This window comes from Triticum aestivum, chromosome 5A, assembly GCF_018294505.1.
Source record: "Triticum aestivum cultivar Chinese Spring chromosome 5A, IWGSC CS RefSeq v2.1, whole genome shotgun sequence".
Taxonomy (NCBI): domain Eukaryota; kingdom Viridiplantae; phylum Streptophyta; class Magnoliopsida; order Poales; family Poaceae; genus Triticum; species Triticum aestivum.
The window spans coordinates 245,815,037-245,842,594 of NC_057806.1; the positions used below are offsets into that span (position 1 = coordinate 245,815,037).

General features: G+C 48.3%; 1 protein-coding gene across 4 annotated transcripts; it reads right to left on the reverse strand.

Annotated features, from left to right (window-relative positions):
* Positions 1-564: 564 nt before the first annotated feature.
* On the reverse strand, positions 565-9,299 carry LOC123102896 (filament-like plant protein 3). Of its 4 annotated transcripts, none has more exons than XM_044524354.1 (5): positions 8,998-9,267; positions 7,428-7,681; positions 5,531-5,855; positions 1,517-3,828; positions 565-1,299 (listed from the first exon to the last, which is right to left on the reverse strand). In XM_044524354.1, exons 2-5 carry the CDS (start codon positions 7,542-7,544, stop codon positions 919-921), a joined length of 3,135 nt encoding a protein of 1,044 aa, XP_044380289.1. In that variant the 5' UTR covers positions 7,545-7,681; positions 8,998-9,267; the 3' UTR covers positions 565-918. The 4 variants fall into 4 exon arrangements, with proteins under 4 accessions (XP_044380289.1, XP_044380287.1, XP_044380288.1 ...); XM_044524352.1 differs by having other exon boundaries at positions 8,992-9,236; XM_044524353.1 differs by lacking the exon at positions 8,998-9,267 and adding an exon at positions 8,453-8,854.
* Between the last annotated feature and the right edge of the window lie 18,259 nt (positions 9,300-27,558).

Genomic DNA, 27,558 nt, shown 5'->3' on the forward strand with positions numbered 1-27,558 from the left:
TCAACATATTATAACAAAAATAAACCTTATGAAAATATTGTAACTTAGTTTGTGTATATAAGTGAAGCTCTTATTCACAATGCTCATCATTAAACCATCTCAACATTGATGAATAAATTTTAATTATTTTAAAACTACATAATACCACATTTAAATAAGCAAACATGCAACATGTCATTTGACACAAATTCATCACCAAATCAGAGGTCATATTAAAATAAAAATATTAACACAATTATTTTCATTTATTGGAACAATTATTTTTATTTATTTCAAACTAGCACGATCATCTCTTGTGATGCAGATTTTATACACAAATAAATCTTTGTCTACGCTATACTCTCCAATCAATTAAAAGTAAAATTAGAGACATAAACACTATAATAATTTTGAACATGTGATTTCAGTATTTTGAACATGCTTAAATAAGCAAACATGCAGTAAGTCCTTGCAAATTCCACATTTCTAAACATGGCTAATGATGTTTGTCGAGAAATCTCAAAAATGTGACCTTTTGTCTCAATCAGGCTCAAACAGACCTAACTATTCATGAGCACACAGCTATAGTAGAAACCGCACCAAACCACCATAAATGGTATTCAACACAGCCAGCACACCGAGTACTACCGAGTTTATATTTTGAAGCAAACAGCCAGCACCCATACAATACAGTAAGACTTTTCATCAAGCAGGCTGTGAAAAACTGAGCTTGCTAGAATGGAATTTTCGGCACACAGATCTACCAATCAGTTTCTGTAAATGTACACTGATCTACTACCTCTACAGATGAGAGCATCAATAGACTGTTAGCTGAGCAATGCGGGCAATCTCTACTTTCTTCTCCTGCTCCTACACATGAGAGCTGTCCATAAACTGTTAGCGGCAATCAATCCTGACATTCTAACCATCCATCAGCTCTTACTTTCTTCTCTTGCCCCTGTAGCTACTAAGCGACGACAGCCCCCCTGCAAACACCGACATTTCCGAGGGAGGGGGTGATGACGGTCGAATCATCGATGGGAGTGGCGAAAAGCAGCCCACATCGCCATCCGGAAGGTCAAGATCGTATAACTCATCAGCGAAGACTGCAAAGTTCGAACCAGTGCTTCTTTTCTGAAGGAGGCCAGGATCACTGGCTCTCAAGTCTAGTGCTATGTCCCTGGGTTCCAGCAGTAGTCCTAGTCCAGGCTCCAGCACCACGTTATCGATCTCTGTCAGTGATTTCAATTGGCGTCCCAGTGAAGCAATGGTCTTCTGGCACTCTGCAAGCTTCCCAGCTGCATTAGCAAGCTCCTTCTCCTATAACAAAGATCATGATTCATATTCAGACATAGAATATTGATTCTCTTAATTTATATGCATTCAGGTTAACAGGTGTGATGTTTGAGCTGCAACAACTTTAGTGGCGCAATGCTAAAGAATCCTCTTTCTACTCTGGATCGATAATCGACAAAACACAAGTTCATAAATGTTATCAGAGCCGCAATCACCAGATTCAGTATAAAGATAAATTTACCTGCTTGGTCTTTAGGTCTCCATTTGAGTTTGCAAGCCTCCAGAGCTTCGCGTCCCGAATATCCCTTGACAACTGAGCCTCCAGCTTTCGGCATTTCTGTTCATAATCTTCTGACAGCAACCTTTCCTGCACAACCTCCCCTTGGAGGAAGCTCACCATGTTCGTCAGTTTCACAACATCGGCCTTTGATGCTTCAAGTTGATGCTCTATTGCCGTTCTTTGTGACTGCACAGACTCTTCCTTGGCAGTGAACTCCGCTGCTGACAACATCTGTTCCTGCAGTTTTGCTTCAAACAATTCAACCTTCTCCTTAAGCTTCCAGGCATCCTGATGTGCAGACTCAACCTCTGACTCCAACACCCTTTTTATGGCCTCTAGAGCTTCTAGCTGCAGCTGGAGCTCGTCAGAGAACTCCTTTTCCTTTACCACTTCATGCTCAAGCGCTGTCACCATATCACGCAGTTTCACAACTTCAGAGTTGACTAACTGGAGTTCTGCCTCCAATGATTCTTTAACAGACTCCACAGAAAGAGATTTCTCTGCTTCTGCCAATTTTTCATGCAATGCCTTCTCTTTTTCAATTACCTCATTTTCTAGCGCTTTAATGACATCACGCAGTTTCGCTACCTCACTATTTGCTGAACATAGCTGTCCCTCCAATGATTCCTTAACAGCTTCAGAATGAGTTCTCTCTGCTTCAATCTTCATGTCTAGCTGTGATGTCAGTTCTTCATGCACTGTCCTCTCCTTTTCTATCTCACTCTCTAATGCTTCGATAATGCCACGCAGTTTCTCTACTTCGGTGTTTGCGGAACAAAGCTGTGCCTCCAATGGTTCTTTAACAGCCTCAACAGCTGCTTCAATCTTCAGCAATGATTGTGTCATGAGTTCGTCGTGCAGTGCCTTCTCTTCTTCTACCTGATTCTCTAGTGATTTAATGATGCCATGCAGTTTTTGCACTTCCGCGTTTGCAGAATACAGCTGTCTCTCCAACAATTCTTTAGCATTGCATGCAGCATCTGATTTTTCTTTGTGCTGCACAGAAAGAGCAGTCTCGGTTTCAATCCTCTCTTCCAATGATGCCACAGTCACCCGAAGCTCTGCGGCTTCGGCTGACACCAGTTCTAACTGTGACTCAAATTCCTTCTTTTCTGCATTTTCTCCCAATGAAGCAACAATCGCATGTAGCTCCTCAGCTTCTACAGATTTGGACTCCAGTTGAAACTCCAAAGCCTTTTTCTCCGAGTCCAATCGGTCCACATCTCCCAGAGCAGCATATTTAGAGTCATTTGCCAAATCCAATTGCATTTGCATTTCAACCAGCCTGTTCCTTGCCGCCACTAGTGCGTCACAGGAGATGTCAAGCTGATTTCTAGCCTCTATCAGAGCTATCTCAAGCTCCTTCTTATAGCTTTCAACCACTTCAACCCTCGAATGCAAATCTGCAACATGACGCCACAATTCTTCATTTTCAATTTTAGAAGAGCTGTTTCTCGTCACAGCCTTGTCGGAATCTGTCTCCATATCAAAGGTAGAGCTTGTCTGGTCTGATTCAGGCAATGCAGCCAACCTTTCCATCTCAAGGAAATCATCCATTAGGTCGATCTCAACAGGACTATTCACAATATTTGTTGCACTAGCCTTCGCATTCCTGAACTGATCAAGCTCTGTAATCAGAGCAGATGCCCACGAGTCAGAATTTCTCAATTCACTATCAACAGCAACCATACATTCTGCACTGTCAGAGTGGCTGTCAGTTAGTGATTCTGCGCTTGGCGGAGGTCTAGAATCATTGACCAATGCTGTTTTCTGAGCTAGATAATGTAACCTGCGGCATTCTGCCTCAACCCTAGCAATCTTTTTTATACTTTCCAGGTGCTGCTTGCTGGCTGTCTCTGCTGCTTGATTGCTCAAGTCTTTTTCCAGTGAGAGTATCTTCAGATCCTTGGACTGTACAAGGAGCTTGGCCTTGAGATCCAAGTTCTCTTTCTCGATTGTCTGAAGCTTCTCTTGTAGATCAGGCTGTGCAGACACGGTGGATGCTTCTGATTTGGTTGCTGCCAGCTGCTTCTTCAGCTCAGCAATATGGTTTTGCAGCTTGGAGTTCTCAGACTCCAACTCCTGGGACTTCTTGGTAAGTGCATCACGTATTATCTCCTCTTGTTCTTCCCTTACCAGGCGCAGCTGCCTCACGCATTCCTTGAGGGCCTTGTCTAGGTGGCTGACTTGACCCTCGAGATAGTCATTTCTATGGGAAGCAGCTTCAAGCAGCTTCTTGATGGCAGTAGCTTCAACTTCAGCTTGTTCCCAACCTACATAAAGCATCAACGAAATGGTTGTGAACATTACTACATAGAATAATAAAGCTGAAAGTATCTTCCCCTTCTCTCTTGCAGAAATGAAGCTGAACATTACTTGCAGAAATACAATCCATCAACAAATTAAAATTTAAGCTAATAAATCAAATATCAACAAAGAACTAGCCATGGACAGGGGTGTGTGGAAGTTAGCTATCCACGTGCCAGAACCATGACTTGGTTTTGAGATCTTATGGGTTTCAACACTAGCCTACCCCAACTTATTTGGAACTGAAAGGCTTTGTTGTTGTTGTGGAAATTATAGGATGGCTATTTGTGTTGTTCTGTTGTACTGATCTGACCCTCATATGGGGTATATATAGAAAGTACAAGTACATGGGAGGGGAATTCAGAACAAGGAAAATTGGCCCCTCACTCCCGACCCCCTCGCGCCGCCACCCAGGGCAACGCCGGGGGGACCAACTCCTTCACGCCGCCAGCCCTCCCGCGAAGCAGATCCCTGCCACCGCTGCCGTCGGCACTGGCCGCGCCCAACGCCAAAAGGGCTAGGGCAGAAGGTTTGCGCCGGATCTCCCAGGAGGCGGCTGGGGCGCCTCGTGCGGGGTGTCCTCGCGCGGCAGCCACAGCGGCGTCCTGGCTGTGCGGCGGCAGCCGGCAAACCCATGGCTGGCAAGGTGCTCCGGTGGGATCCTCCGCTATGCGATGGGCGGCGGCGGTGGCGGCCTCTGAGAGTGCGCCAGACCGGTGTGACCTAGTCCCGGTATTGTGGCTGGGCTAGGGCATCCGGCTTTAGATGTCAGGCTTTGGTGTGATGTCTGTTTGGTATTAGGCTCGGACATTCGGCACCCCTTCAGCAAGGGGATAGGAGTAGCGACAGGTGTTGCCAAGATGGTGGCTTCAGGCTTAGTGATGTATTACTTTGTAAGGTCATTGTAAATAATTAATAAAATGGCTGCATGCATCGCCCAGATGCAGAGGCCGGGGGTATATCCTCCTTTTCTAAAAAAAAGAAGTACATGGGAGGGAGAGAGACTTGGAGTAGAGGGCAAGTCGTACATGATTTAAACCGATTCTATCTCTAAGTCCTAATCTCTAACTTAAACATAATTATACTTCTAGCAGTTGTTGTAAATGAAATATGGGACTCCCTTTGACAGAATATATAATTTTCTACTATGGAGCCCGCAAAGGGGTTAGATACTGCTGTACGAACAGCAGATGCTGGATACGTTATGCGTAAACTTATTGAAGTTGTTCAACATTTTATTGTGCGTATAAGAGATTGTGGTACTATCCGAGGTATTTCTGCGAGTCCTCCACCAGAGTTGTTGAATATCAACAACTTATTACACAAATCCCATTTTTTAGAGCGGGTAGAAGGAGTAGGTTTTATTAGCGGAGAAGAAACAGCAAATTGGGGCTTATCAGGACTGATGTTATGAGCTTCTGAACAAAGAAAAATTGTCACTATTATATTATAAAGGATGAGATTAATTTGTAAGTGCCTTTTCTTATTCTAGGTAACAGAATTCCGTTGGTCTAATTTAGGACTTCCCCATTTATTTTATTTTACCTAATACTATCTACACCCCAGGGGCTAATACAGAAACAGTACAGTCCTTTCCTTTTTCTGATTATAGAGTATATAAATGCACAAGAACAAATGAGGAAATCATTCGATTCCCTTCAAGCTTACCTGCAACAGCCTCTTCTGTGACTTTAGTATGCTGCTTAACCAGATCCTCTTTATCACTAATAGCCAAAAGGGCAGCAGCAAGTTTTTCATTCAAACTCTTCATGGTCTCCTTGGTCTCTTCATCTCCATTTGATGATAGGTATGATTCTAGTGACTGACCATGTTGTGGAGAAAAATCATTTAAATTAACTCGTGATGCTAGCTTCTCATTCGACAATTTTGGTACTCCAATTTCTTGGGTCTCGTCATGCCTAACCCTCGAAGAGACTTTGGGTGATTGACCATGATGTGCTGAAGCATTGTTTGAGACAGGCCTCAGAACCTCCTGCTTAAACAGGAGCAGAAAATTTAAATGCTTAAATAACCTTTTCTCACAAAAATGAAAATATGTGTAAAAGACGTGTGCAGAGTTAGTAATAGATGCCATCTGCACATACTCCCTCCGGTCCTTTTTAGTCTACATATAAGTTTTGTCCGAAGTCAAAGCATCTCTACTTTGACCAAACTTATAGAAAAATGTATCAACATTCACAATGTCAAATCAATAATTTTGATTCATTATGAAATGTAGTTTCATAAAATATATATATATATGGTATTGTAGATATTGATTTTTTTTAAATATAAATTTGATCAAATTTTGCAAACTTTGACTTGACACAAATCTAATACGAGGAGTAAAAAGGACCAGAGGGAGTACATCACATGAAAAAGTACCCCGCCTGTTTGTAAATAGATGACATTTAAACATTGACACGCTCTTCAATATGGATGTTCAACCATTAGTTTTTGTAGGAGCATGCTAATAGAAAATCATGAATGTATTAGTAGGACAAACCAAACGGTACTATTTTCACCTTACCAATCCAAATATATCTGTATCTACTAGTAGTAGTCAAAGTTAGAATAGTTTGACTGCACGAATTTTAGGAAGTCAATTATTCACCAAAGGCGGAAGGAAACATACGACTATTGCAGAACTTAATAACTTTGAAAAAATAGAAGTGAGGTATAAATTTCAAAAGCAATACCTAGTACCATGTTTTAGTAACTTTTTGAGCATCAACAGAAATCAAGTTTTTGTTCAAATTAATGAACTAGATGATAAAATCCGGAGAAGACCTGATCTATGTATTACAAAATTGTAAGCATACTGTATTCACATCATCAATCAAGTCCTTCTGGTAGCTACCAGAGCTATTTTCTTTAACCATCTATGCGAAACCATTTTTTCTTGAAAACGAACGACCTATGTTCTTCAGGCTTTTGATTGAATTTGTTTGCCAATCATTCAGAGTAGCCTATGCCCTATAGTTGTTGCGAGGTCTGAGGACTAGGGAAGCATCACTTAAACGTTTAAGTCCTTTGCAAGGTACTGCTGATATTCAACTATTAGGAAATACACTTGTTTCATCGAAAATCAAGAACAGACTTTACCAGTATTAGCGAACATTCAGAAATTGCTAAAATCCTCTTATGGATAGACATAGAGCCTAAAGTATCATAGTTGTGGCTCAACAAGTAAATCTTACACAACTGGAACTAATCTTACACTTGATAGGTTGAAAGCTGTTGGCCTTTCTCTATCACAAGATTTCCCACTAATGGGCAATGGCAATGTACTCAACAAACATTAGCATCTGAACACCTGTCCTACTTAATCAGATCAAACTATGAGTTTGTATGCTTTATCAATCTGTCCAAGGCAGAAAGCCTATAAATTCTTTATTAAAGTGAAGTTCAGAACTTTCCGAATACTAGAATTCATTGCCCAAACCTCGAGAAAGAGCCACATTCAACAAAACGGCTCCCCATGATAAGAATGTGTTAACTACCCTACACTCATGCCGAGGTGAAAAGATTTGCAGGATACAAAATGAAGGCATGTGGGTAGAACCTGATCGCCCGAGCAGCACTGAGGATGCGATGACACGGGCACAGAGACATCGCTTGCCCCAGGACTATTATCCGAAGGCTTGCGCCTCCAGAGCCAACCCGTGCGGTCCATAACCATCAACTATCCGAAAGATGGAAAAAGTGGTTCTCCTTTCTCAGCTACCACCAGCATATGCAGGTTTGATCAATCAACATTGGCACAGGAAGCGATGCAGAAAGATCTCCTCATGCAGTGCTGCGCTGAAGATGACTAATCTGTATCAAACAGCAGCCAGTTGAAAATTGCTAGTATCAGTGATCACTCGTTTATGATACCAACCGGCAGGTAGAAAAAGATGCAGCTCCCAGTTAATGACACCAACCAGGAACTGTGGTCACGATTGACACGAACTAATTTTGCAACGACTGAGACCAAGCAGGAACTAGGTTGGATTCAGAAAAAAAAACAGTGACCGGCGAAATTTGTTTGTTGGCAAAGCTCAAGAGTCAAAAGTGGGCAAGACCAATACTGACCGACACAAAGTCCCAACTATGCCTGTCCAGGAATTCCAACTAAGAACAGCCGACCCGAAAAAAGAGATTGCTCTTCTGCCTTGACATCAGGAGAAGAAGGTGCGAGCAAAATAGTAGCAAAAAAGCTGCAATGCGTCACTCTAAAAGTTGTAGCCACCGACTGCTCTCAACTCCCCCAAATAGAATAGAAAGACACGAGGAATAAATATGAAATTTTTTTCTTCTTCGAGCAACCAAGGGAATGATAATCCTTGGGCAAAGAACAAGAGGCACAATCCCTAAATCCCCAATTCCTCCTCGCCAATCACCTAAACCTAAACCTAAGCCCCGCGCGTAAATATGCCGAAACCCCCAAATCCAGACCTAACTTGAAGAGAAACCGGCAAAGACCAGCCCTGGGGAAGCGGGGAAAGAAGAAAAGCAGAGCAGCTAGAGAAATTTCATGGCGGACACCAAGAAGGACGAGTCCCGGTCCCGGAGAGTAAGGCGGGAGGGAATGGGCTGCATTAATACCTGCTATTTAAGCATCACACGGAGCAATGCCCCCGCATCGAGTGCAAGAACTCCGTGAACACAACACTCCACTTCTTCTTCTTCAATGCTTCTCTCTTTATTCTCTCTCTCTCTCACTAGGATTATATTCTCTCTCTCTAGGATACTGGATGGGTGTGCAGGCTGCGCTAGGAACGGAAAGCGAGAAGCGTCAGCTCACGCAGTCGCACAGACGGACGCAGATCGGGGCGAGAGAAGACGAGCCGAAAAGCGGAGTGGGGAAAAAGGGAGCGGGAGGGGAGCTGGCGAGGAGGTGGCCATGGGCGTCGGCACTGCTGCTGCAACAGCTTGGCCACCACCACCACCGCCTCATGCAGCTTTGGCCATGTGAGATGTCATGGTCCTATACTATAGTACGAGTACTTTCCAGTTCCCAAGTGAAGGAATGCATCGGAGGAAGAAATAAATGCTCGCAGCCGCAGCAAGAATCCAAAGCGGCTCTTTCCCATTCCCGCAACTAAAATAAATGCAGCGAGCGGGAACCCGAGGCGCACACTCACCCGCACCGCATCAATGGTGGTCGCCGCCGGCCGGCGTTGCCTCGCTCCTTCCTTCCTTCCCGCCCGGGCAGCTCGAATCGCCGACGCTCCGCGGTCCTCTCTCTGTCTGTCGTAGTATACTACTAGGACTACCTTGTAGCCTTCGTGAGTGCTTTTGTTGACTGGCATGGGTGGTGGTGGTGGTGGTTAGTGTTACTTGCCGCTGGGGACGGAGAGCGAGATTGCAGCAGCGGATTAGGGTTCTTGGCGTAGCCCAGTTTAGTTTAGTTTATTAGTTTAGCGTGAGGCGTGATTCGGTTTGGATTCTCCCGGGCGATGTGGGGGTTGTCGTACGCCTGACGACGCGCGGTTTGTGTCTTGCCCCCGCCTTTTCCTCGGCTCGCCCCGCGCGTCCTTGGCTCGTGTACCGGGTGGGGGTCCAGCGGTCTTGCCCGACCGACCCCGGAGGCCACGGGCCCCGCCAGCCAGACGGCATGGGGATACTCTGCCGCTTGTACGGCGGTGGAAACCGGACTCCGAACGGGGGCCACTTCCGGACCCCGGACGCTCATTTTGGCCGCTTTTCATCCATTTGAGTTGGTTCGTGCCTTCAACTATGTTTGGGTCGGCTGCTTAGAGCAACTTCAATGGAGCGATTTAAACGGACGGCGCATTTGTCCATTTTTTGTCCGTTTGGGTCGGCCGTCTGCCCACCGTCCGCCCAGTTTTATATTTGGGTCGGCAATGCGCCCAACGCGCCGACCTATTTCATGTTCGCATTTAACTTTTAAATAAAAAAGGCCCGCGGCCGATCATGCCAGCGGCCATGTCTCATGCTGGCACCATGCCAGCGCCCGCATACAATGCCGACTTCAGAAAACACCACAGTTCATGCTGGCGCACTTGCCAGCCAGCCGGCACACATGTCAGCACACAAAAAATGGTGGGACTTGAGTTCGACCACGCCATCACGGCTCCTGTGGTCATGTCGGCACACCTGCCGGCATACAACAAAGATGGCCCCTCGACGCCATAGATCACTCGCCATCGAACTTGAGCATGTTGGCATGCATCTTCTCGAATCACGGTCTCTTCCTTGGCGACAAGGCGTTGAGATCCACCTTCATGATCTCCACCCCGGTCATCATGCTTGCAAGAGCCACTTCTTTCGCCTTTGTCTTGGCGTTGGCGGCCTCGATCTCTAGCATCTTGACTTGCTTCTCCGCCTCGAACTCGAACATCTTGGCTTGCTTCTCGGCGTCAAGATCAAGCCTCCTCCTTTGGATCTCCATGAAAGCATCCATTTGCTCCGCCTTGAAACGCCGACAAGCCGGTGCTGGCCGCGGCGACGGCGGCTTGGACGAGGCTGTGCTGGCTAGGGTTTACCCCAAGCATGTAGAGCGTCTCCCTCGTTGCCGCGGCGACGCGGGCGTTGGTGAACTCCTGCTGCACGGCGGCGGCGGCGGCCTGCGCAGCGGCCTCATCCCTCGAGTCCGCGGCGTACCTCCGGCCCTTCCTCTTGGCCGACTCCCTTGCCCGTTGTTCGGGCATCAGCGCCTTCTTCGGCTTGGTCGCCGCGGCGGTCTTGCGCGGGGCACGAGGCTTGCCTTTCCCGGAGGGGGCGACTGCGCCGGACGAGGCGAGGGAGGCGAGGCCAGCGGTGGCGTCAAGGTCGATGGCGTCCTTCATGGCTGGTTGGGGCGGGGGCGCGCGCGGGCGGGAGCGTTTTTGGAGAAAATGGAGGGAAATGGTGGTGGCTTCCACCACAGGCGGGTCTGGGGAGAGGAGTAGGTGCGCACGCGTCCGTCTCGTGTCCGCGCCGACGCAAATCCAACTCAAAATTGGGCCTGGAATGGGTCGCCGCGGACGAAAAATGGACGCGCGTCCATTTGGGTTGGCGCGTCCGCGTCGACCCGAACGGACGCGGGCAGACGAAATGGGTCGCCCCATTGGAGTTTCTCTTAGAGCAACTCCAACGCGCCGACTCATTTCATCTGCGCGTATTTGTTTCGATCAAAAGGACACAAAAGTCGGTTCAACGCGCCGATCCAAATGGAAGTGCGTCTGTCTTTTGTCCCTTAAACTTATTCCCGGCCTAAATTTGAGTCTTATTTGCGCCGACGCGGACATGAAACGGACGCGCCCGACGCCCGCCTACTTTCCCCTGGTTCGTCAGTCGGCGGCACAGCCACCACCATTTCGCCCCACTTTCCCAAAAACTCCCGCCCGCTCGCGCTCCCGTTCGCTAGCGATGGACGACGTGCCGACCCTCGACGCCGCCATCGGCCTCGCCTCGTCCGGCCTCACCTTCGTCACCTCCACCAAAGGCAAGCCCTGCGCGCCCACAAAACTGAGGCGCCACCCAAGAAGAAGTAGTTGACGCCCAAACAGCGGGGCATGCAATCAGCCAAGAGGAAGGGGCGGAGGCATACGTAGGACCGCAAGCTCGAAGCCGCGGCCGCCGCCGCCCTCTCCGCCGCCGCACAGCAGGAGGAAACCAATGCTCGAGTCACCGAGGCAACGAGGGAGGCCCTGCTCTACCTAGGGTTAAACCCTGGCCATCACCAGCTCGTCAGCGTCGTCGTGGCCGCGACCACCATAGGCTCGTCGGCATTTCCTCGGGTGGGACTGCCAAAGTCACCGCGCGCGTCTGCCACACAGCCGATTCCCGGCTTCCATGTCTATCCGCAAGCCTCCCGCTTCTCCGGGGAATGCTCGCCGGAGGTGAGCGTGGTGGCGTCCACACCCGAGTCCATGGCCATCGACCTCAACGCCACACCGCTGGTCGACGGATCATCCTCCGGAGGGGCGAGGAAACACCCGCGTGAGATATTAGACGACATGTATCCCGACGCTCGCAGCCTGTTCGATAGAATGCCGCCCACCGATGACGACAGGATGACCAACCGTTTCATCATCAAGAACATCATCTTCGAAGGTGGTGCGGGAGCCACTGCCTTGGCAGGCGGTGCGGGTGCAAGGCCAGCATGCCGGTTCGCAAAGCAACCCCCAAAGGTTGCCCGATTGGTGCAAGAAGACCAAGACGATGGGCGCATAGGGCGGAAGTCATTCCCGAGCCCACTAGCGCCTCATGGACGGTGGCTTTGCAGGCGAAAACCACCTTTTGCCAGGATAGACCGTGCTCCTTCCCCCCTTCAAAATTGCCGTTGTGTGGCAACCCTTCCCACCAATATTTTCGGGGGAAGAGGACTGAGGCAGATATAAAAGGAGGGTAGGGTGCCGCTGTAGAGGGGGCTCCGAACCCTAAACCTTGTACTCACTACCTTCCCGCCAGAGCAATCCCAACCAAGTAAGAGTAGGGTTTTACACCGCATGGTGGCCCAAACTTGGGTAACCATTGTGTCACCGGCCGCTCTCGCCATAGCCTCGCCGTGGTTAGCTGCAGGGAAAGACAGGGCGGTAGCAATGAGTGCACCCCATAGTTTGAACCTTTGGGTCCCCGGAGCCCGGTTTCCGACATTTGGCGCGCCGGGTAGGGCTGTGTTGCCGTTATTCCGCTCCGCTACGCCTTACGCTTCGCCAGCTTCATGGCCGACGCTCGCCACGAGCATGCCGATCGCCGGGCGGGTCACGTCGCCCAAACAGAGCCTGTGGACCGCGACAACCGTTGCCGCCCTGCCGGGGCCGCAGCCACCGCCGCCATCGACCCAGTTGCTCATGAGCGGTAGGACTCCTCCATGCACCCCTCTGTGCAGCCGGGTGGCCACACCACCACGGCCTCTTCATCCCTCACCCGTCGTGGGCCGCGGAACGCGCAGGCCACGCTGCTCATGGTGCATGAGCTGCTCAACTACCGTCCAGCTGACGCCGGCTATGACGCTTGGCTTGGCCGCATTACCGAGCTTGTCAACACCGTCGGGGACGCCCAGGTGCCCTCCCACTCGCTCCACCCTCCGCCGTCTCGTGTCGGGGTTGTGGCGTAGGGTGCACCTCCGGCACCTGCTCTATGCAGCGATCCCGGTGAGCCCCGATGTGACGTGCAGGCACGTGACCCGTCTCGTGGAGCGCCCCCGCCAGCCCGAGATGAGGACAGCTGCCAGATCGTCCATCGTGCGCCACCTGACGCGTGTGTTCTCCTCGAGCAGCATCGTCAGCGCCAGGACCGCGCGGTCTAGGAGGTCAAAGCGGTCGGGCACTAGAACTACACCGCCCTCGCAGGTGGCGTTCCTTCAAGCGGTGTGAGATGCCGAGCTTTCACACACAAGCTGCATCGGGTGTTCTGGCCCACAAAGTTCAAGCTCGAGCTGCCCCCGCCCTACGACGGCATTCCCAACCCCGCGGAGTTCCTTCAGCTCTATGCGCTGAGCATCAAGGCGGCGAACGGCGACGACAAGGTCATGGCGAACTGGTTCCCCATGGCCATCAAGGATGGCCCGCGCTCCTGGCTCATGAACCTGCCTGAGGCGTCGATCTCTTCACGGAGCAAGCTCTACAACCAGTTCGTCACTAACTTCAAGGGCACGCACGACTGCCCCCTCACCATCAACGACCTGCGACATGTGCGGCAGCACCCCAGTGAGACCCTCCGCAAGTACATCCAGTGCTTTAGCCAGGTGCGCAACAAGATCTCGCGTGCCTCTGACGCAGCCATCATTTCTACGTTCTCCACCGGTATCACGGACATCAGGATGCGCGAGAAGCTTGCCATCAACGATGAACTGGACTCGGTGCTTGAGTTGTTCGACCTCGCTGACTAGTGTGCCAAGGCTGAAGAAGGTCATCTCTTTTGTCCACAATGACCCCAACGCGACACCCGCTGCCGCCAAGGCCAAAGGCAAGGACGTCAAGCACAAAGGCCCTGCCGTACTTGTGGCAGAGCCCGAGCAGAAGCGTGGCCGTGACCGTGATGAGCCCGAGAGGGAAAAACACCCTCTCTACGTCTACCACAACGTGCGCACCCATAACACCGAAGACTACTAGGAGCTCAAGTTGCTCCGCGATGACTACCTAGGCCGTCGAGGTGACCGCAACAACCACGGCGCTGGCCGCAGGGGTGGCCGCGACGGCAATCGCTGGGACGGCCGCAACGGCAATGACAACTTCCGCCAGGACTAGCGCGAGCAGCCTTGTGAGGCCGCCTGGTGCGACCAGCCTCGTGAGGGTGCCTGGCGTGATCAGCCTGGAGAGGCAAACCCTCATGCCCATGCGACTCTCCCGTTGATGCCGCCACCACCTCGGCGGAACAACGTCAACCAGTTAGACGATGGCGTTGGGGGCTACCAGGAGCCTCGCATGATAGCTTGCATCTTCGGGGAAGCTCAGGCCCCCACATCCAACCATCTCTTCAAGCAGTTCTCTCACGACGTGAACGTCGCCCTCCCGAGGCCTGAAGCTACGCGGCCCCTCAAGTGGTCACGGTACGCCATCACCTTCGACTCCAAGGACCACCCCAAGTCCACGGCCACCGCAAGCATGCTCCCCATGTTGTGCGCTCCTACTATCAGCAAAGTCGCGATCACCAAGCCCCTCATCGATGGGGGCGCCAGCCTCAACGTGATCTCCATTGAGACCTTCGAGACGCTCCAAGGGCCCTGTGACTAGTTGATGCCAACCAGGCCCTTCTCCGGGGTAACTGATGGTTCCACCACCTCCCTGTGGCAAGTGTGCCTCACCATCACCTTTGGCACCCGCAAGAAGTACCACGCCGAGCTCATTGATTTGACGTGGCGCACATTGGCTTGTCGTACAACGACATTCTGGGGTACCCGGCGCTCGCCAAGTTCATGGCGGCGACCCATCATGACTACAACGTCCTCAAGATGCCTGGCTTCAGTGGCGTCATCACCATCGCCTGCGATGAGAAGGATGCGGTCTGCTCCCTCGAGCACACTTACAAGGCTGCTGCAGCCGCGCATTCGGATGGCGAGGACGCTGTCAAACCTCCCGAGGCCGCGTCCATGATGAAGAAGCAGCTGCTCTCCCAAGACCACACCGAGGCGAAGAAGGCATCGGTTGATGGCAGTGGCTCGGGCCCTACCCTCGCTATCGACGCCTGCCTCCTTCCCACAAAGGAAGGCGCGCTCGTCACCTTCCTTCGGGCAAGTTCAGATGTTTCCTCCTGGAAAGCATCTGACTTGCTCAGTGTGCCGAGGGAGGTGATCGATCACCACTTAGCGGTGTGCCCTAACGCACGCCCCATTAAGTAAGGAGCACGTCGCCAGGCGCCAGAGAAGCAAGAGTTCATCGTCCAGGAAATCAAAATACCTGATCACACGCAAGGTCTCTGCTTGAGGTAGTAGCCATGTCTCACATGTGGAATGTGTTACTTTGGAGAGGAGTGAGTTCACCTTAGCTTCGATAGCCCTTGCTCGAGCTCTAGTCATTGGTCCATGTGGTGTCGTGGGAGACGAAGGTAGGTCCATGGGGATGACCGTAGGATGCTCCGCATCGGGCTCCTCTCTTCAAAATAGGATACAGTGGGTAAAAAAATTACTATTGGGCAATTGATAGAAAAGCTAATAATCATGAAGATATCCAAGCACTAATGCAGGATGCTGCTAACGCGACACTATGATCAGAGACCCTTCGACGAAACTATGTGACATGCCATAATCGCAAACGGTGGTGTAAAAAACCCGTCAAAAAAGGTGCAAAACATTTGCGATGGAGGATGCATCAAACACGGTTCAAATTTTTGTTGCGTGTGCGATGCAGGGCATACAGTTCAGCTCAATTAACTGTTTGCGATGAGGAGGAACAAAAGAAACGGGCAGCCAGATGAAGGTGTGTGTGATGTACAGCATACAGTTCACTCGGATGAACTGTTTGTGATTAGGCAACACAATGGAAATGGTCAGCCAGATCAAAGGTGTGTGTGATATACGACATGCGGTTCACCCGGAGGGACTATTTGCATTGAGGCATGAGAACAGAAACAGTTCAAATGAACAAGATGTGTGTGATCCGAGGCAAACAGGTCTATAATCGAAAATGTGTGTGAAGACCGATAACAACACAGACGATTATTGCCAATAAGCCGTGTGTGTTATGAGCAAACGATTGCTGGTATACAATTGTGAGTGATTGATGAAAACATCACCGACGGGTTCCATTGTTTAGTCCGTGTGCGATGTGATTTTCTTTGTCCGCACAACATCTACGCTCTGTCTACAGAGCATCAACATATATACTTAAAAAGACAGCATTGCATAACCAAATTAAGCATACAATTACATGAGTGACTACACACATAACATTTTCACACACCAAAGAAAGCAATTACATGCATACTAAAGTAGGTGAAATGAGGATCTAATCATCTACTTATTGTTGCAACGACGCTTGCCATTGCTCTGCTTCCGGTTGGATCCCTGGCCATTTTGGGGAAGGAGGCACTTCCTCATGTCAACGATCCGCCTGTACATGTCGTAGCTCGTGTACGCCTCCTTGGCCGCGTACACGCCGTGAGCTTTGTTGAGTTTCTCCATCTAGGCCAAGTGCCAGGCACGCTTGTCCTTGTTGCATGAATCCTTCATGTCTCTGTAGTAGGGATCGGTGATGGCCTACGCGAGGTGAACCAGTGAGTCCTTCTCATGCTCCTTGCTGCCCCATATCTTGTATTGGCCCTGGATGTCGACAAGATTCTGGCAGGCGATGCCCGAATTCTCGAGCGCCTTTACATCGTTGGTGATGTCCATCATAGCGAACATGTAGTGGGGGTTCTTGACAAACCTGGCAAAACGCTCGCAAGTCCTTGCGGCCAGGCAGTAGTGGTAGACGAGGACGTGGTGGCGCACGCACATCTGGGCAACGACGACCTTGGGACGAGACCTGGCACGAGCGCGGGTGTACTCGAGGTCGAACCCGACCACCTTGTACTTCTCCACGGCAAGCAACAACTCCATGATGTGGATGGAGTGCTCCACCCAAACCGGGTCATTGGTGTACACCATCGAGAGGTCCATGAACCTTCTGTGGGTGTCCACCACGGCATGCATGGTGAACTGTTGCTCGTCGTTGGCAGCCGCTTGGAGCTGCATTGGAGCCGCGCAGGATACCCTCTAAGAATTTCTCGTGGTGGGTGTGCTTCTTGCAATGGTGGGGCACGATCAAAATGTTGAAGAGACGCAAGGGTAGGTTAAATGGCCGCTGTAATAAATGGGGGCCGACCGGCCTGTAATCGTCATGTCTTCTCACAGCGTTCATAGCGAAGGATTCTAGTGCACGCTTCACAACACCGCACCACACGCGTAGGCTCGAAGAGGCGCCAAATGTATCGTCGGTGAGCCTGTTTCCGCGCTACCATGTTGTTTACCGTGCAAGCTTCCCGCCCGGCTAGTTTGGCCATGCGTCGACTAGAAGAGGGACAAATCGTGGGCATTTATTGGCAAAAAGCTTTGTAAAAACGAAGTGTGTGGAATGACTTCGTCATAAGTTTACCCTTGGGTGATGAGGTCAAGGTTACACAGAAGGGTGATGATGGACACTCGACTGCGATAATTAATTATGCACTCTATAGAGCACAAGGTGGAAGAAACCAACTATGTGCAATAATGTCAAAGATCACAGTCGAGTTAGCTATACAGACTGTGTGTTGTGAGATCGACAAGGTAAACTGATTTGAGAATGGTTAATAAAATCTAAGGCCCTGTTTGGTTCGGCTGTGGATTTCTAAAAGCAGATGTGAAAAATCTGTTGTGGAAAAACAACTATGGAAAATCTGATGTGAAAAAGATGTAGGTCGTTTGGCAAACCAGCCGATACAGCTTTTTTAGATTTTGGCCCGCAGCGGAATAAGATTTTGGAAAGCACATCCTGGGATGCTTCCGCTTTTGGTTTAGATTTTGGCAGCGGATTTCTGAAATCGGATTCTGCTGGGTTCGTCCTTTGGTTCAGATTCTGTTGCGTGGCAGCGGAATCTGTCGATAAAAGCTGAACCAAACAGGGCCTAAGACCATTGCATATTAAGGTCAAAATAGTGCTAGCAATATACGATGCCATTTCAATGACTGTACCACAAAAGCTCGAAATGTTACAAGGTTCAAATTCCAAAGTTATATGGCTCAAATTCGAAGATTACAAGGTTCAAACTGATATTAGAAATGAAATTCAGCTTATCAGCTGCAAACGCTCGCGATGATCTGTTGAACATGGATATCAGAGAGGTTCAAACTAATATCACTGCTTCTAAGTCTGGTTTCGAAACCTCATAATTTATGCAAAGGTGTCAGCCATTGAGAAGTCATGTATGGGGTTGACACAATGACTTCTGATTAATCTATCATATGAAGTTCCAAAATGAAATTCAACATTTTTGGAGCCTACTCCATTCTACCGCAGGCGCCGGCGCTGATCAAAAAACCATTCATTTTTGCGAAATAAATGTAGGGCAAAGCTCATTTCCTTCAGCACCCTTACTCTGAGAACAAAGAACTTGGCGAATATAATCTCCGGTAATGTCCCTTGGTAGTTCTTCAAAGTAATTTCTGAGAGATGCAGATCTAGGCATTCGACGTGATTGTTATATTGTATCACATTATCCACCACTGGGCCTAATCTTATCTGCAAAAGAAGAGAACGTGTTAGTGCCTACATGCAGTTTCGAACATTACGACACGCCTATTTGGTTTGCAGGATTTGTAAAATGCACTAGCATGCCATCTTCGATCTGACATGATTAACATGGGCATTTGATTACATTCTAGAAAAATGTAGCCTTCTTCACAAGAGGTTGGAGTGGATGAAAAGTTCCCTAAAAAAACCAGTACAGATGATTCCAAAGGAGAAATGCTTATTGATTGTAACCATATGGATCGAGCAACCAATATGGGGGGCATGTATGTACTGAAATCCTCCAAAAGAACCTTCAGAAATCGTAGTACATTGTCATTGTAAACTTGGAAAAAGGTGTCACAAATTGAACTCCCTTATGGTTAACATCTAACAGGAAAGGAACATCACCTCGATATACAGCTTCTCCAGGCACAGAAAGCATCTTAGGAAACTGACAACTTGCTCCAGGTCGGGGCCGATAGATTCTAGTGCCAAGACCTTCATTGTGCGCAGTTTCGGGGTCAAGCTTGTCGGAATCATTCTGAATGACAGACGAACAAACATCTTCAAAATTAGAAATAATGTTAATTTGTAGAAGGAGAGGTAGAAGGCAGTTGTTGTACCTAAACGGGAGTGGATCCAATAACAAGTTTGGAGTATTTGTCAGACGAGTAGCTCACCACTGTCAATTTCGGCGCAGAAATGACATTGATTCTCGTTGGACCTTCTTGATCAACTACAAGTAATCTCTCAAGTGCAGGTGTGTCCTCAATGACCATACCGTGGTACACATCTTGTGATGTCTTCCTGCCGCACCAGCAACACACATAAATAGTCCAGAGAGTCATGGAGGTGATGTGGAAGGTACTCAACCCATTGATCGCCTGAAGGCGAAGGTACTCGAGTGCAGTACAGCCACGGAGCAGGCGCTCCATGCCACCCTTTGAGAGGCAGACAACGACAAGCTCGAGGTGCTTCAGTCGTGGTAGAACAAGAGCGGGCGCGTCATTATGGGGCGGGAAATGGTAGTTCCTGAACTTGGCGACGCGTAGCGTGGGTGCGAGGCAGAGTGCGGACATTTGCAGCGGCCACATATTCCCATCATCAAAAGTGAGCTCCTCTAGCTGATCTAGGGCAGGGGATCGGAACCAGTCGTCAATCTTGGCTCGGTCCTTGCCGTTGGAACGGAGCTTGCCCATTCTAAGGCCTTTGGTTGGGCCAAGGTGACTGTCGAGGATCTTGGAGAACGCATCCAAGCTTTGCGATAGCCATGGCAGAGCTCATGGGTGTCGATGAGGTCGAGAGGGCTGGAGTTCCATAGGGGGTGCCACCGCCAGGAAAGGAGGGTTGTACATGCCCCTTATTTGATTGGGAGGAGGGAGATGATGACTCTCAACATATCATCAGGGAGGCTGCTGATTAAGTCTAGGCCTGCTGGAGTCGCTTGCGGTTCTAGCTCGCCCCGCCTCCGCTTGTTGGCAGCCCCGTTCTCCACCTCCGGAGTCTCCTTGTCAACGGTGCTTTCTGATAGAAATGGGAGTACATGGAATATTTAGTTAAAACATGGCAATAGAAAAGTGTCTTGGTAACTAGAAGTTATTAGGTAGGAATATAGTGAGAAAAGGGAATAACAATTGGTTGCTTAAATACTACACAATTCATTTGACATTGTGGGATAAGTCAACATATGCAGGTAAAAAGAAAACTTACTTCGAACAAAGTCTGAATGTATGATTTTGTCAGGGAAGTTAGCATATATCTCATGACCAGGCCCTTTTATGTGCAGTGCAATTTTAGTGCCAGCTTTCAGTACATAAAACTTTGCAATTTCATTCCAAAAGCCAGTGCCAAAATAGGAGTCACCATGTTCATCAAGTCTTACAGTAGCAACGATTGTAAATCCATGGTTTGTGTTCAATATGACATCCGTGGAGCCTTGATGTATGTAAAGGGAAAAATTGTGCACTACATAATCTGTTGCATAGCAAGGGATGTTCTGCGGAAAATGGTAGGACTGTTAAAGAAGGTAACATGCAAATATGGGCCCAAATTGAAAGAACTGTACAACAGTTGAAATCGAAGGACAAATATCTATAATTAAACAGATAGGGTAAACATGATGTCATGGAAATATGAGAGTAATCGAAAGAACAATACATCATTAATTTGCCTAATATGGAAAGAAGAGGGGGGAAATCCCCTTTGACGTATATGGTGCATGTGGCACCTTTTATCTAAATGTAGCAATATTTAGAATATGTTCAGGAAAGTAGGCCATGCCAACTGATTTAGGGTGAGATTGAACATACCGCGCGCATCGTCAAGTTATCTGGTACGGTGAGATGGAATCTCTGGCGGCAGTCGCAAAGTCCTGAAGTGTCGGCGCACTGTACATTCTATGAATGAAAGAAAACCCTCAAATCAGCTCGAATGAAAATGAATTCATGACGATTTCTGCCGGGGTGATTAAAGGAGGCAGATGAACTGGGATAAGAGATGAGATAATATCTCGTTAAATTAGTTACCTTGTCGTCCATGAGAAAGAACCCTCAGTACGGCAGATTCCCCAACCGAGCGGAGATGGGTCGACCGCGAGCAGCGTCGAGAAAGTCGATGGCGATAGACAGCGGCAAGCGGAAGTGGCGAAATGCGGCGGGCTTTGCCGGTAGCCTGGCGGCGGCAAGCATCGAGCTAAGTGTTTACTACCGCGATAGGCGGTGCCATGGCATAGACCCGGAGGAGCTTGTTTAGGTGTGAATGGGGAACATAGAGGAGGGGCCGAGGGGGTGGCAGGCGGGGTGAGGGTTTTTATGACGTGGGGATGGTGAGGGTTTTCTTTTTTCTTTTTTGAATTAGGTGGTGAGGGTTTTCTGTCCCACAATTTTTTTGGGGGATGACGGTTTTCTAGAGCGAACCATGTGTGATTGACGCAACACGCAAAATGAAAGTCATTACACACGGTTCCAATTTTGGAAACCATGTGTGATTAATGACTACCTCCATCCTGGTTTATTGGCCCCCCATTGTAGTTTTTACCAAAATTTGGCAAAATATTTAACATACTCAGACATAGATAATAAGCGTACACGTACATAAGCATAATTCAACCATAAGTACATAGTTCAACCGTCATTAAGCATACTCAAGCGTACATAGTTCGATCCATCCCACATCTCATCTCACATGTGGCCAACACAATCCTGAAGCTTCTTCGGGTACTCGGCGTACGCGTCGTGCGCCACCCTGCGAGAATACTTCTGCTTGAAGGAGCCAATGACCCGTCCTCTTGCATGCGCCAGAACACTTAGATACGCGTCATGAAGCTTCTGGTTGAAAAATGGGCATCCATAGCCACTGTTCTAGGTCCTAATTCGCTTGTTATGCATTCCCGCATAAAGCTCCCTCAGGTTTTGCCTCTTGTACCTCCTCTGGCCATCTTCATCCTCGCTGGCCACATCGTCAGACAGCACCTATACAAATAGTAAAACAAATTTGGCATCAAATCAATGATTACATGCCATGAAGTAGGATTAGGAATTTATGGCTATTTATTTATACATACCAGAGATTATGGTTCGATTTTTAAGCACACTCGTCTATGTACAGACCAATCTTGAAGAAAATAATGGCATAAACATATGTAGGTCATTCAAAATCAATTGTCAAGCCCTGGCTAGGAATTATTAGCACAAACACTAATCCTAGCTGGATTACTACCAGAAATCATTTGCACAGATGAAACAACTAATCACTTATCACCTGTACCATTCAAACAATCAATACACTACAGGGATCTAATGAAACTTAGTCAGATTTCATGGATTGGGAGAACATAACCATATGATTTCTATTCCAAAAAGGGGGAGGCAGGAGTAACCAGAGAAACCCTATGATCTATTTAACACATAAATGGGTATAGATGACTAACCAGCTGTCCGTCGTCGTCGGAGTCGTCGCCGGATTGGTCGTTGGAGTCATCGTCGGAGTGGTCGTCAGAGTCGTCGCCGGAGTGGTCGTCGGAGTTGGTGTGGAACTCTGCCTCCGGTTGTGGAAGCTCGACGCCGTCGATGATGTCACGGTGCAGCGATAACTCGCCGGCAACCTCTGTCTCCATCTCCACACCGTGCTCCAGTGCTTTAGCAGCCCTGGCGTCGGCACTCCCTTTGATGGGGCGCTTCGGCGGCATCCTCATACACTGACGGCTTTGAGGACTGAGAGCGGCGTCGAGGATGCAAGCGGAGAGAGAGGATTGTGTGTGCATAGAGAGGATGGGGGGTGCGGCCGCTTGGGCGCACCATTAATGTGGAGTAGTGGGAGTTGTGGGATAGAGGCGGGCGGCGGTCAAACCAATGGCTCGCCTCCCGGCGAGCCTGCGCACCGGACTGCTGGCTTGCCTACCAAAGTTTCACACAACTACTCGCATGCCTCCCGATGACACTACGCGGCGAGCACGCCTCCATTAATTCACACACCTACACGCACGCCTCTCCATCTGCCTGCGCGGCGGACTGCCCGCATGTGTCCCGTCAACTTACGCCTGCTCGCACGGCACACGGGTCGCGCGACGGCACGTATATTGTTTTTCTATTTGGATGATTAATGCTGCCGCTTTATTGCTTAAACAAAGCATGACACGTATCCATTGTTGGTCTAACGCTCACGGTTCGAATAAATAATCCGTTTGGGATATTGGTTCCCAATTATTAATAATCTTATGTCTGTAATTAGATAAAGATTACGTCAAAACTGGTCTCAAATTTGACAAAAAAGTACAATGCCACTTTGTATTGGTCTCCATGTGACAACACGATAAGTTTCATGAACTTCAAATAAGTTTGAGATGTACTAGAATTTAAAAATCAAGATTCTCGATGTTTGAAATTTGTTTTTGCAATCCATTTAGGTGCACTGTCACGTGTGCATGTAGCTCAAATTTGATTTTTGCACATTATACTCGTAGAAAATCAATCAATCAATGTACTAAAACGTCTTAATGATCTCTGTGATTTTTTTGAAATTAAAACGTCCCTCCTTTGGTAACATGTATGTTCACCACGGGATAATTAATTTAACATGCATCGTAGTTGTGGTAAATTCGCGGTGTGTGTGTGGGTGTGTGCGTCTGGGGTGGCGGGTGGCTCGCAGTACATTACGAGTTGTGAGCCACCGTGTGGGTTGGCCGTTTTGTTAGGCAGGCCGGTGCCACATCAGAGTCGTGAAATCGTTATTTAAAACATTACACAACCCTTTCATACATAAGTGTTTTGGCCACATGCAGTCGATGGTTGTCCTACACGACACTTGATACTCACGTGTGACGCTTTCTGTGGGCCCACGAGGTCGTCGTCCATCACTTTGACGAACAACCGACAGTGAGGTTAATTTGACCAGCAAGGTAAAATCTTTTTTGTTTGTGTTATGGTGGTATATAGTATGCGTCGAAGAGGTGGGAGGGGACTAGCATATATACTATACGTACGCGTCCGTGAACAAGTACACCTCACTTAGTGTCGGGACTTTTTGGTTTTTGGGGCACGTGCCACATCAAAATTGTGAAATTGGTTATTCAAACATCACACAACACCTTTTTGGGCCACATGCATATCCTAGCTAGGACACTCACATGTGACGCTTCCATCTATGGGCCCACGAGGCCATCATCTATGCATGCATGCATCACTTTGACCTACATCGGGAGAGGTTAATTAATTTCACCATCGATGAGGTTTTTTTGGGTTTTACATATATTATGGTAGGAGCATATAGTATGCGGTGAAGAGGGGGGAAGGGGGCCATCATATGTAGTACGCTTGGTATGAACCTCGCTCTGTGTGGATGCATGGTTTACGGTTTTTGAGGCATGTGGCACATCAAAGTTGTGCATTTTGGGTATTCAACATATATATATATGTTTGGCCCACATGCAAAGCGGTGGTGGTTGTCCTCTCGCACTCACTTAAGCGGTTATCAGCATATTGATGCTTTCCATTTGTGGGCCCACTTGGTCCATCACTACTTTTTGCCTGACAATAAGAGAGGTTAATTTGACTTAGGAGGGGATTATTATTTTTGCTCTGGGATGACATGCATGATACAGCTTGAGCACACACACATGCATGTGTACGCATGAATCCCTCCCATCGAGTCGAAGTGGCTAGTACAACGACACATCATGTGAAGGAAATATGCCCTAGAGGCAATAATAAAGTTATTATTTATTTCCTTATTTCATGATAAATGTTTATTATTCATGCTATAATTGTATTAACTGGAAACATAATACATGTGTGAATACATAGACAAACAGAGTGTCACTAGTATGCCTCTACTTGACTAGCTCGTTAATCAAAGATGGTTATGTTTCCTAACCACAGACAAAGAGTTGTTATTTGATTAACGGGATCACATCATTAGGTGAATGATCTGATTGACATGACCCATTCCATTAGCTTAGCACCCGATCGTTTAGTATGTTGCTATTGCTTTCTTCATGACTTATACATGTTCCTATAACTATGAGATTATGCAACTCCCGTTTACCGGAGGAACACTTTGGGTACTACCAAACGTCACAACGTAACTGGGTGATTATAAAGGAGTACTACAGGTGTCTCCAAAGGTACATGTTGGGTTGGCGTATTTCGAGATTAGGTTTTGTCACTCCGATCGTCGGAGAGGTATCTCTGGGCCCTCTCGGTAATGCACATCACTTTAGCCTTGCAAGCATTGCAACTAAATGAGTTAGTTGCGGGATGATGTATTACAGAACGAGTAAAGAGACTTGCCGGCAACGAGATTGAACTAGGTATTGGAATACCGACGATCGAATCTCGGGCAAGTAACATACCGATGACAAAGGGAACGACGTATGTTGTTATGCGGTCTGACCGATAAAGATCTTCGTAGAATATGTAGGAGCCAATATGGGCATCCAGGTCCCGCTATTGGTTATTGACTGGAGACATGTCTCGGTCATTTCTACATTGTTCTCGAACCCGTAGGGTCCGCACGCTTAAGGTTACGATGACAGTTATATTATGAGTTTATGCATTTTGATGTACCGAAGGTTGTTCGGAGTCCCGGATGTGATCACGGACATGACGAGGAGTCTCAAAATGGTCGAGACATAAAGATTGATATATTGGAAGCCTATGTTTGGATATCGGAAGTGTTCCGGGTGAAATCGGGATTTTACCGGAGTACTGGGAGGTTACCGGAACCCCCCGGGAGCTAAATGGGCCATAATGGGCCTTAGTGGAAAAGAGAAGAGGCAGCCCTACATGGGCCGCACGCCCCTCCCCTCCCTTGGTCCGAATTGGACAAGGAGAGGGGGCCGGCCCCTCTCTCTCTTTTCCCCCCTCCACAAGTCCTATTCCAACTAGGATTCGGGGGGGGATCCTACTCCCAGAGGGAGTAGGACTCTCCTGGCGCGCCCTATGTGGCCGGCCAGCCTCCCCCCTTTGGTCCTTTATATACTGAGGCAGAGGCACCCTAGAACACACAAGTTGATCCACGTGATCTATTCCCTAGAACACCCCCAGCCACCATAGTCCTTGATAATATTGTAGCGGTGCTTAGGCGAAGCCCTGCAGTAGTAGTACGTCAAGATCGTCACCACGCCGTCGTGCTGATGGAACTCTTCCCCGACACTTTGCTGGATCGGAGTCCGGGGATCGTCATCGAGCTGAACGTGTGCTAGAACTCGGAGGTGCCGTAGTTTCGGTGCTTGATCGGTCGGATCGTGGAGACGTACGACTACATCAACCAAACGCTTCCGTTGTTGATCTACTAGGTATGTAGATCATACTCCCCCTCTCGTTGCTATGCATCACCATGATCTTGCGTGTGCGTAGGAATTTTTTTGAAATTACTACGAAACCCAACAGTGGCATCCAAGCCTAGGTTTTATATGTTGATGTTATATGCACGAGTAGAACACAAGTGAGTTGTGGGCGATATAAGTCATACTGCCTACCAGCATGTCATACTTTGGTTCGGCGGTATTGTTGGATGAAGCGGCCCAGACCGACATTACGCGTACGCTTACGCGAGACCGGTTCTCCCGACGTGCTTTGCATAGAGGTGGCTTGTGGGTGACAGTTTCTCCAACTTTAATTGAACCAAGTATGGCTACGCCTGGTCCTTGCGAAGGTTAAAACGGAGTCAAATTGACAAACTATCGTTGTGGTTTTGATGCGTAGGTGAGATTGGTTCTTACTTAAGCCCGTAGCAGCCACGTAAAACTTGCAACAACAAAGTAGAGGATGTCTAACTTGTTTTTGCAGGGCATGTTGTGATGTGATATGGTCAAGACATGATGCTGAATGTTATTGTATGAGATGATCATGTTTTGTAACCGAGTTATCGGCAACCGGCAGGAGCCATATGGTTGTCGCTTTATTGTATGCAATGCAATCGCGATGTAATGCTTTACTTTATCACTAAACGGTAGCGATAGTCGTGGAAGCACAAGCTTGGCGAGACGACAACGATGCTACGATGGAGATCAAGGTGTCACGCCGATGACGATGGTGATCACGACGGTGCTTCGGAGATGGAGATCACAAGCACAAGATGATGATGGCCATATCATATCACTTATATTGATTGCATGTGATGTTTATCTTTTATGCATCTTATCTTGCTTTGATTGACGGTAGCATTATAAGATGATCTCTCACTAAATTATCAAGAAGTGTTCTCCCTGAGTATGCACCGTTGCGAAAGTTCTTCGTGCTGAGACACCACGTGATGATCGGGTGTGATAGGTTCTACGTTCAAATACAACGGGTGCAAAACAGTTGCACACGCGGAATACTCAGGTTATACTTGACGAGCCAAGCATATACAGATATGGCCTCGGAACACGGAGACCGAAAGGTCGAGCGTGAATCATATAGTAGATATGATCAACATAGTGATGTTCACCAATGAAACTACTCCATCTCACGTGATGATCGGACATGGTTTAGTTGATTTGGATCACGTGATCACTTAGAGGATTAGAGGGATGTCTATCTAAGTGGGAGTTCTTAAGTAATATGATTAAATTGAACTTAAATTTATCATGAACTT

What these genes read in the sequence shown, in the direction of transcription:
- LOC123102896 (XM_044524351.1), bottom strand. Translation starts at nt 9,159, where the DNA reads ATGCCAGTCAACAAAAGCACTCACGAAGGCTACAAGGTAGTCCTAGTA. An exon ending in CCACCATTGATGCGGTGCGG is followed by an intron (nt 5,856 to 8,991) that starts GTGAGTGTGCGC and finishes CTGTTTAAGCAG; the next exon opens with GAGGTTCTGAGGCCTGTCTC. An exon ending in GAGACCTAAAGACCAAGCAG is followed by an intron (nt 1,300 to 1,516) that starts GTAAATTTATCT and finishes TCTTTGTTATAG; the next exon opens with GAGAAGGAGCTTGCTAATGC.